The 11,252-nt window shown below is 39.7% G+C and overlaps 1 protein-coding gene across 1 annotated transcript in view; it reads right to left on the bottom strand.

Moving 5' to 3' along the window:
• Positions 1-11,252, bottom strand: part of LOC108787939 (transient receptor potential cation channel subfamily V member 1-like) — a 64,624-nt gene that overhangs the window by 19,093 nt on the left and 34,279 nt on the right. The window contains exons 5-8 of the mRNA XM_018557638.1: positions 10,443-10,583; positions 8,457-8,752; positions 4,915-5,091; positions 2,034-2,192 (exon numbers count right to left, since the gene is read on the bottom strand). Of these exons, the coding sequence (XP_018413140.1) occupies positions 2,034-2,192; positions 4,915-5,091; positions 8,457-8,752; positions 10,443-10,583 (773 nt within the window). The remainder of the gene's footprint in view (positions 1-2,033; positions 2,193-4,914; positions 5,092-8,456; positions 8,753-10,442; positions 10,584-11,252) is intronic.

Here is an 11,252-nt window from a genome sequence, read left to right as displayed (position 1 = left end):
GCTGTGTTTTTTCTTTTTTTTTTTAAATCTGCGTCCCTCCTAACATTCTTACCAGATTGCAAGGGTCTGGAATGAATTGTTGGGGGAACTGCATGCTGTTTTTTTTATTGTTCTTGTGGACTTTCAAACGTTAATTAGAAACAAAGTAAAACATTTAATATCCCTTTTCTGCAACAAATTTTCGTTCGTAATTATCATTTAACTAATCCGAAATTAACGAAAATTCGGATTCATCCAAATGCCGAAACGAATCGACTTTCAAACTTGAATCCTGAAAAATGAAATAACGAAACATCCAAAATGAAACTAAACACATTGTCTATGTTTATGTCTAATATAGATGTCAAAGTGCCCTAAGTGCTGATATGTACATACATTCAAATTTTGCTGCTGAGATGCATTAGCAAAGGCTCACAAAAAATATTGTATTCTGGTACCTACATGGGGTTAATTTATTGGGGTCGTTTATCGGGAAGGAAATACCCCTTTTTGCCCCTCTCTGGTTTTCTTTCACTTTATTCCTATGACCTGATATCACAAGAAAGACCTGCCAGCTACCATACCATTGTCCAATCCGACTGCCAGTAAGGACATTCTCAAGGGACAAAGAATGATATTTGGCAGACTATACATTTCAAATGTCATCAATTATAATTGCACACATACACACATGGTAGAACTGTATGGACGCTTGTCTAGTCAACCTCACCTACTATGTTACAATAAGAGCTAAAAGCACTTTTTTGTATGGTTTCATTTGATTTGCTGCAAAACTTTACACCTGTGTGCACAACCCTTACCAGAAATATGATTCATTGATTGATTGATGAATTTTTGTGTGTGTCTCTTTAATCTTTAATTGGTGTAATTTTGTTGTGTTCTACATTACTAGGTTTTACTTACTGAGTTTACTATAACACGTTCTATATTTGTCCACAGCTGCTTTGCATTATTTCTAATATTCACAGAACATCTAAAGCTGGGGTTCCTAAACTTTCTAATCCAAAGACCCAAATAAGAAAATGATTACCATATTGGGACCCATGAAGAGAATTATTGCTAAAATGTCAGCAAAGCCAAACAAAGACAAATAACTATGGCCATAAAATTAAAAATTAAAAAAAACAGGCACACATTTTGTCATTTGTAAAGCAGACAAGTGAAAAGCTAACATGCTATCAATAAAACAATATTGATAATTCAAAACAGAGAATAGATTCTTGAGCACCAGTCCAATGTAAATACATTACAGATAGTTTAAAAGAGAACTAAAACAAACCTTTTTTTGGCTTTAGTTCTCTTTTGAGTCACAGGAGTACATTTACTAATATACTCCTGTGATCCAAACTCAGCATCTAGAGGACTACTACCCACTATATGTTAACAGCGCAGAGCCATGCTGCAACTGGGAAAGATCACAACAATATTGTCGGGATCCACCCCGCTACCTGATTGACAGCTGACTCTGCCTCTCTAGAGCCAGAGCCAGCTGTGCCCACTCTCTCCCCTGTTTGTCCCTCCAACGAGCGCTGGAGGAATAGAAAGGGGAGGGGGAAGTGGGGGGCAGTGACTGACAATCACTACTTTTTGCAGGGAAAAGCCGTGAGCTGAGTGATCAGATGTTCTTGTCTGATCCTTGACACTAAATGTGATCATGACTCAATAGCTCCCTGATAACGTAAGTACATTGGGCCAGGTAGCTGCACAGTCAGTATGTGATCTCTTCTGTATTTCAGCTCTTACCAAGATGGGAGAAGGGAGAAAAGAGCAGCTGCCACACTACTGCTTCTGCAATACTGCGTACTGACATCAACATGCATTTACCCTGCATGTTGCACTGTTGCTAACCAGAAAATACTGATGTTGAATCTTCCTGGTGAATGTGTTTTAATAGACAGTAAATTATTTAACCCCAATGTGACAAATTCACAATTTTAAAAATATGCCACTAAGTGATAGTCATTAATGCCCCTAAAAGTGATTATCTAGATTTTTCCCGTGGATGTATAAACAAAAATGACTTCATTTCTTACCTGTCCTTCAAGTGGCCTGTGATAAGCTGTCACTGTGAATATTATCATGTACAAAACATAGAAAAAAAACTTCACATAGAAAATCTTGCCAGCATAGGAATCCCATTTTTCCTGCAGCAAATGGTTGATGGGTTCCAGCACAATCATTTCATGTCGATTCTGGAGGGAAAGATTAGGAATATCAATGTGTTGTAATGTTTTGCATGGGGCGCTCAGGGGAACACGGATGAAGGATTTATGGTAAGACCATATACAGATAAAAAGGGATATCTGTGACTGAGAATTAAAGTGTAACTAAACTCAAGAACTTACAGTAAATGTAATACACTGAAAAGTACTGGTCTTTAGATGTGGTGGCTGGCTAGTTTTCTTTTTTTTTCAGACTTTTTTCTCTTTCAGCTGGTGATCCTGCGGGCAGCACACTTCCTGTCCCAGAATGACATTGCTTAAAGTGGAACTTTACCCTTATCTTCAAAATAACAACAGAGACACCTTTAGAAATGTTTAGTGATGGCAATCTACAAACAGATACTTCTAGATAATTGCCGGCTTTGTATTCTATGCATACCTTATTTCTCTTTTTTCCCCAGTCTTCTGACAGTGGCCATTTTACCTAAGCCATTACTAGATCTCTCTTCTACCTGGAACTCTGGCTTGTGTGACTAGGGCATGTGACCATGTACATCATCTCAGGGAAGGAAAATGCATTTCCCTGAGATCTCATGAGACTACAGATAAGATTTCCCAGCAATGCTCTGCTGTTGTAACCTTCCCAGGAAGCTATGCTTTGGCACATGTACATGATTTGTAAGTAAAATAAATATATATTTGTTTAGATAATGAATGTAAGATGATTTCATATCAGCATGCAGAGCTGTATGCTGATGTGATTTTTAGTCAAAGGGTGTAAAGGTCCACTTTATTGTACTACATCTATGAAGAATCAGCATTGTCACCCTAGGAAAGAAAATGTGTTAGGACAAGAGAAGACCTCCCCCTCTTCTGTTCTCCATACCATAGTGAGGGGTGTACTGTAATGAGCTAGACAGAGCTGGTATCATTGTTTGGGATAACTCTGCACAATGCACAGGACACAGCAGAGCATTAGATTTCTGGCATGATCAACATGTTGTTCTTTTATACATACTGCACCGACAAGACAGATAAAACCCTTTAAATTATATATTTAACATAATAAAATGGAGTGAATAAGAGAAGCTAATTGTTAGGGTTGGCATTTGCTTTAAGAGTAATTAAAACAAGAGAAGGAAGAGCTTCAAGATGTCATAAAAGTGCCATAGGCAGTGGCTCCACATAGAAGCTTGGAGATGGAGATTGATACATAGCGAGCCTGAGACCTCCTCCTGTGACTAACTAAATACACATTAACACAAGCTCAGTCTCTGGAGACAAGGTCTACATCCAAAACAGTGTCTACAGTCCATAGACTGGTTCTCCCTGGTTCGCTTTATACAAACTTAAGGTATGTTTTGTTTAAATAAACCAGGCAGAGCCCATGAGTGTAGACTTCAGCACTCAACTAACAAAAGTGGACAGCCAGCTTACCAAGCCTTGCCGCAGAAGTTACCAATACAAAATGGGTAGGTTCTGCAGTTCAGTTCTCCCATTCCCAGGGTTATTTCCTCCCAAAGGTGTACTTACAGTTCATGATATAGCATGAATTTTAGCCCACTGAGGGAAACCCAACTGTCTACTCTGTGAATAAAAATCTTCACCCCCTTCTCCTCCCTCTGTCAAACTCCTCCCTCCTTAAATCACCCAAAATGAGGGAGTGATCCGTAGCCTAGACTACTCCCTCATTTTGTAATATAACCTTAAGGGAACCTAAGATCCCATGACAAGCTTATCCCACCAAGCTTTGATTACATCTATTTGCATTGTTCTCTAATGATATGTCTCAAAAAAGAATGGTTTGCTTTGCTGTACAGCAACCAAATAAATTCACATTTTCATCAAATTTCCATACTCATTGGCATCAGTCATCTTCACATTTGCAGGTTTATTCTCATTGGTTTGTACTTATTTCAGATGATGTAATAGCTCAAACCTACTTTAATAAGCAAATAACACATCATCTCAAATAACATTCTGGGCTGTTACATTTGAATTTGATGCTTTTATGCCATGGAGAGCAAGTTGGCAGAAACAGCTCAGAGGTCAACAGGTAACTCAACTTTCTTCAAAGGCTCTCAAACAGCTTTATAGTGAGTCATAGACAATTACATTAAATGGCAGTTATAAGTGGGGCACAATCCAACCACTAACCAATATATTTCCTTTATTAAATAATCAATCTATTAAATAATTCCAGCATAATGCCAGCAAAGACCATACATAGACACTCCTAGAAGTGAAGAGGCTTTGGGTGGGTTTGGAAATATCCCCAACAAGGACACAAACAGTAATCAAAAACCTTCCCCGCCATATACAAAACTAGAAGAAATAATTATTTAACTGGCCTAATTCTACAAAAAAAAAACTGCAATTTCAGATTTTGGTGTAAAGACCCTTTAACAAAAGTACTCAGGTAGCTAAAGTACATATGCTACTATTAATGAAGAAAGAAGGGAGCATGTTAACACCCTGAATGTCTTTCTTATCTCAAGTGAAACAAGAGCAGATAGCGGAAAACATTCTACCTAGCTGATCATTTGTTCTACCCATCTAAATTTGCCATACCTGTTCAAGTAAGTCCTGTCCAAAGATTTACTAGCAACCGTGAACCAGGGAATTCACAAACCCTGCGAAATTCCACCTTCTTAGCAAAGTAGTGCAGCATATTGGGGACAGTGGTTAACAGTGGCCCGACTTGGGCCAGTTTGAGAATATGAAAAAATTCCAACACAGTGTATCCACTCACATTGGCGTTACTGTCGAATACAATCGTTTCCAGCACAGAGCCAGATTCAAAGGAGTCCACAGTTGACATGTCATACAGAGAAGTGTGCACTGGGCCATATGTCCATTCCGTGAACTTCCGAGACAGATGTTTATAATCTGGCTCTGTAATCTCCCTCCGCAGTATATGTTTGAACAACTGAAAGACAGACATCTGATAAGTTTCATACAAACAACAACATACATGCACAAGAACGGAGACTTCTACTAAACATTGTGTTTTGGAGGATGACTGCTCAACAAATGTGAGAATGTTTCATACCTTTGTTTTCCTGGAATGCAACCAAATGTTATTTTTAGTTTTGTGTACAATGAGGAGAGGTAAGAATCTCTCGCGGAATTTTAATGTTGCCTATGTCCCCAAGCAGAAGAGTTCCTCACTTTCTGTCATACTGGACAGGAAAACTGTATAGAAACTGAGGTTTACAATGGGGACAGCAATAAAAACCTGATAGCTATCTAAGCATTAGCAGTGGAACTCTGTGAGGAGAACAGAGTCTCCTGAGTGTCTCCTTGATCTCTCCATATGTCACATCAACAGCAGCTATTCGATCAAGGACTGTCAGTCCATTTTGATGCTTTTATATACTGCCTTATATGTGAGTATATTTTTGTTTACTCTTTTATTGAATAAAAAGGTTTTACCTGCACCAGGAAAGGCGCCAGGTTGTTTTTTGTTTTTCTATATAGCCTCCTGGACTCCCTGACTGGAACGGGGCAGCCTCTACTGGCTGCGCAGTGAAGGGTTCTGGCTTATGGATGGTCTACCTGGCGTTGGTCGGTGTTTTGAATTTTTTGGATTTTAAGTAACACCAATCAGTTCAATGCATACTGCTCTCTTTAATCACACAATCTAGTTTTATTTTTGAAACTATACTAATAATGTGTGACAAAGGGAGACACATTATTTGCCATCTCAAGGGCATTATAAACTCGAAAAACAGCTCAAGGCCTACCCCTACAGGCTTTCTGGAGAATGTGCACTTTGTTATGGGAGGATCTTTAGACACAAGTGTAAATAAGTAGTCTCCATAACATGTCCCTAACCTGTAAAATGTACCTAACCTTCCCCTACTTAAACACTTAATGCATAACCCCTAAAACAACAAGCCCTTAATCCACCCTCCCCTTCCATACTCAAACTTTTAGTGAAGTTGTCCTTTAAACATACCTCCCACCTCCCTCAGTGCAGATCATACACTAAGGGGGTTATTCACAAAGCTGCCGGTGCAGCCGAGTGAATAACAGAGCCGACGTGAAGTGAGCCAAACAACGTTCGGCTATTCACTATGGCTCAGTACGGCTGATTTCAGCCATACATAGACTGAAATCAGCCATACATTGACTGCCTCCGGCTAAAATGGAGGTCTATTTAAAGGACCACTCTTCTAAAAGTGAAGTTGTCCATTACTACTTAACCTCTAACCTCGCACTCAGCTCTTAAACCTCCCACAAACCCTAAAACTTCAAGTAGCCCCTAAACATTGCCCTTTAATTCTATGCTCCCTGCCAACTGCTAAAGTAACTCCTAAAATTTCATAGCTGTAATAACTCATGTTTTCATTATCTTTTACTTATCCAACCAACATTGTTAACAATCCTCCTTTATAACAAACATTTATTTCCGTTTAAAGCTAAAAGGTAAAATAAATATTTTAAGCCAGCTTTTTCTTGCACGCAGTAGTCTTTAACACTCGAAAACAACATGTTCCTATTGTCCTTCACTGAAACATTGAGACACTGAAATATTCAGATTAGCTAGACATTACCTAAATGTCCTTTATTTTATCCTCAGACGTCTGACATGTTTTAGGAATTAATTTTGTTAAATTACCCTCTGAAACATCATTTTTAATGTCAATTGACCTTGATGTTTCTACCACAATTAAACAAACATGAGACAAAAGCAATGTCAAAGGCTTGTGGGTGACATGGCATGGGCAGCAAAGGAAACTTTTTGAAAGTCGAACTCCAGGAAATGAGCAAATACACTGTTGCATTACATATATGGGAGCCATTGTAATTGCAAAATGATTGTAATTCTGTACAGCCAGTCATGTAATTTACGCCGCCCTAACAGACAGCACAGACACCTTCCTCTACTGCTAAGCAATACAGCAAATGTATGAGAATAGGAGAAGCTGCAACAAATCATAAATGTAAAGACTTCTGCACATACAAGACATACAAGACTTCTGGCATTTGGGATCTGCATTTGAAAAGTTTGGTAAAATGGTTTTTTAGCCATTGAAATTTGAATTGGGTCATACAGGCTAGTGAAGACCAGGATTTTGTATTTTGCATTTTTAGAAGCTTACATGCTTTCACTATGGCAACCTCATTGAGCTAATTATATTCATGACCTCTATGAATCTTTAAGAAAACATTCCCAGTTGCCATGCAGGACTTGTACCTTAGAGCAGTGGATGCTACAGGGGACCTCTTTTTTTTCCTGCCATTAGTTTAGAATTTGAATGGAAATAACTGCAAATGAGACACAAGCAGCAAAACAGGGAAGCGTAGAGCTTATTTCAGTATTAGTTGCCATTTCTGTCTACAGTCAGGGGGGAATCCTCTAACTTCCTGTCTGGATGATGCTCTTTTTCTCAGGATGTCAAATTATCTTTCTGGACCAGGAAGTAAGGGAAAATCCCACCAATTGGGACAAGGAGGACGAAAAAATGTTACCCTGCATTGCCATATGGAAAAACTTTAAAAATATATGTTTTGACAGGAGTTGGCTTTTAAGCTGTCCATAATTATTACAGATAATTCAGAGTATAAAGTGCTACCAAAAAGAGTTGATGCATGATAATCAATTATTCTGGTTGTTATTGAAAAAATAACCACATGAAGCTAACCAGTCGACCAAGCAGTCTAGCTTAAAGAGTATCAAAAACCAAAAATGAATATATTGCAGTTAACCAATCCTTAAATGTGGTGGCTGCAATAATTTAACCTGGCGATCCATCCAGTAACACACTTCCTGTATTAGGGTGCCTTCACTCTATGGAGCAGCAATGGAGCCACAAATGATTAAAAGCTGACCACTGTGAGCACCTCATCAGTGTTAAATGGTTTGTCTCAATCCTCTATCTGCCATTTGTGCTGGACTGGCCTATTACAGAAAGTTAAAAAATAACAAAAGTAATCTCTGGAAAAAAAAAAGAAAATTAATATTTGTTTCAGGGCTCATGCACATGGTCTACATGGCTACATGGCGACCCGAACCTGCATATCTATGCAGGGCCAGGTGCCTGCACTCTGATGTACCCTGTCTGCATCCAAGTGCAGGCACCCATACCTGCATGGATGTGCAGGTTCAGGTCAGCATGCAGCCGCATCATCTTATAGGGAGGTACAGAAGCCTGCATGCAATAACACACAACACTTGTCCCTCCCGAGAGCAGGTCTTCGCATGGGCAAGCACGTGATAAACTTTATTCCTTTTAATGAATGGTGCTGTTACTGTATACAGCTTATAAATGTTTTTTTTCTACTCACCTCAATTTTACCAATTTTTGCTGCTAGTTTTAGTGGTGTTAGACCTTCCCAGTTGGAAATGTCCTCCAGGTCCATCTCTGGGTCAATTATTGATTTCTTCAGAATGTCATCATACATTTTAGAGATTATCTTAGTGTTCTTCTCTGTGTTATCAGCCACATAAACCAGAGCATGCAGGACTGTGTTCCCATGACTATCTCTTGCTTTTAAGTCAGCCTTACGATATGGATTGTTTAGGAGATAGTCGACAATATCGGGCTGGTTAGTGCAGGCAGCGAGAGAAAGGGGAAGTTCACCTGTAAATAGAATTATGTCACAGGCTTTACTCAAGGAACACTACAATCCACCAATTTACCCCCAGATGTGCATGTGTGTCTCCAAAGGTGAAAGAAAAATGTATTGTAGTAAACAGGCTGATGGACTATATGGCAGAAAAAGATAAATGATTGCCTCATCAGACTATTAATGCTTTTGATAAATACTGTACTTAGTATTTTAAATGCATGAATCATGGTCTGTAATAATTGACCATAGAGCTTGCATTATCTTAACGCTGCTGAAAACTTTTAACACCATCTTCTTTTACCTGTCTGATGATGCAGTGCGCACGTCTCTGGTTCTAGCTAGTGTCAGGAAAGCAATTCTGCAAACGGATTGCTAACAGGTCACATAACTTTTCATATATAAGGTCACTCCCTTACTGACATTCCAGCAAAACATCTATGCCTCTTTATTCCCTGGCTAGCAAAATAAATTCTGCAGTGTTCAGAGCCAGCAAGGGTAATTGGTTGCCTCCCTTTGGTGGTATTGCTGCTGGCAATGCATCATCAAGGCAGAATCTGCCACCTGACATTGTCCTAATGGCCCATTATGGGTGATAAATGGGTGTGGTTACTGGGGGGTGTGGCCACTAAAGGGTGTGGCCACGGAGGGGTGTGGTCACTGAGGGGCGCTGTAAAGCTTTCTCGCACAGGGCGCCTAAAGGCCTAAGGCCGGCCCTGCATTCACCCCTAGGTGGTCCATTGTGGATCCAATGCACCAAAGACCAAAAATGGATGAACACCATTTTATCTGATGCAGCGCACCACAATTCAGTAGTTTATTATCATGTATTATGGTGTGCTGCTGCACATGTGAATTGCAGCTGTGTTTCTTTAGTGGGTTGCCATTGAACATAAATGGCACCGCAATATGCTAACTTCTGTACGGTTGGTTTCCAATGACCGACAACTCATAGGTGTAACAAGTTCCTAAGTGTGGCCATATACAGGAACATCTCTAACCAAGAATTATATGCATTGAGAAGCCTGGACATCTTTCCCAAACTTCTGCATAGTCAGGACCCACTGTCACCCCCTACCAGACAGCTTGTGCTACAATCTGTGGACGTGGTTGACGTAACCGTGTATTTCAGCCATGGTGAATTAACGAATCATACCAGATGTAGATAAAGTAAGACTGAGCTCAATCCTGACATTAGTACATAAAGAGGTATATAGAGTATGTGTGCAAATTTTCAGCCAAGCTGACAACTCAGACTGGAAATCAAAATTTTGAAGGTAAAGTCAGTTCTTTCACAGTCTGTGTGGATTTAATGACATTATGCCTCCTCTCCTGATTGCCTGGAACCATTTTGAGTAGGGGCAGGAGGAATAAAGAAAGCTACAGTGAAAGTAAGCAAAAGGGGATTTTTACACACTCGTCCTGCATAGGTATTGTTAGATGGGATAGCCAGTGTAATGGCATGGGATACCTAAGACTCCATACAGAGGCTCATTGTACTAGTATGCATGTAATCTGAGCTTCAGTTATTGAGCTGTGTAAACAACCCACTTTCTAATGCATCAACTATATACAGTATATAGTAAATATTAGGAAGCATTATAACAAAATATATAATCTAATGTATATAATTTGTTGCATACTAAGTCTGATTCAATATTTTGTAGAGACCAATTGCTCAGCAACATTCTGGTGACATCTTACCAAAGTAAAAACTGACTCCTTTCTTCTTCCTCTGAAAAAACCTGCCCTCTGCTTTGGCATGGACATCAGCTTTGTGTTTCATAAGCAGCTGGACTAGTTGGAGGCTTCTCTTCTCAATTGCTATGTGTAGAGCTGTCTCTCCTGCAGTAACACAGAAAAACAGTGAAATGTTTGATTAGCAAAAAAAAAGTTAAAGCTATCTTTAAGTATAATACCCAAAACAGTCATATGTTTGATAAAGTACTAGTAGTAATAGTAGTAGTAGTATTACAAAAAAAGAGGTAAAGGTATCTTTAATTTTAATACCCACTCATGTGCAAGGAAAAAAAAAAGTTGTTTGCACGTGATTAAATAACTGAAGTGAACACAGCATCACCTTATTCACTCATCTAAGTGAACATTCTCTTTACAAAATATGAATTAGGCCCAAAGGAAACCTGTCATGATGGAAGTGATGGAGGCTCTTATTGATGGCCTCCTTCTGAAAATGCTAGTTGCTTAACTGTCACTCTAAATCTCTGACTTGAGTACTCTAAACCAGTGCTTCTTAAAGTGTGGGTCGCGACCCCATATGGGGTCCCGCAAGTGAACAGGGGGGTCGCGATCCGAGTCCCCGGCCAAGACCGCCATCAGGGGGGTATGGCCGTTACTAGTGTGAGGGGCCCAGGCAGTGTAGTGCAGTGTAGTGTCGTTTTTAAGGTCATGGCCCCCCCTGTGCACTTGGTACCTTCCTGAGAAGAGGAGAGAGACACTGACTAGTGCTGGGAGGGGAGGGAAGAGGAGAGAGACACTGACCGACCCTGGGGGGGG

This window comes from Nanorana parkeri, unplaced genomic scaffold, assembly GCF_000935625.1.
Source record: "Nanorana parkeri isolate BGI_ZX_2015 unplaced genomic scaffold, ASM93562v1 scaffold293, whole genome shotgun sequence".
NCBI lineage: Eukaryota > Metazoa > Chordata > Amphibia > Anura > Dicroglossidae > Nanorana > Nanorana parkeri.
This window is presented reverse-complemented; position numbering and strand designations above follow the sequence as displayed.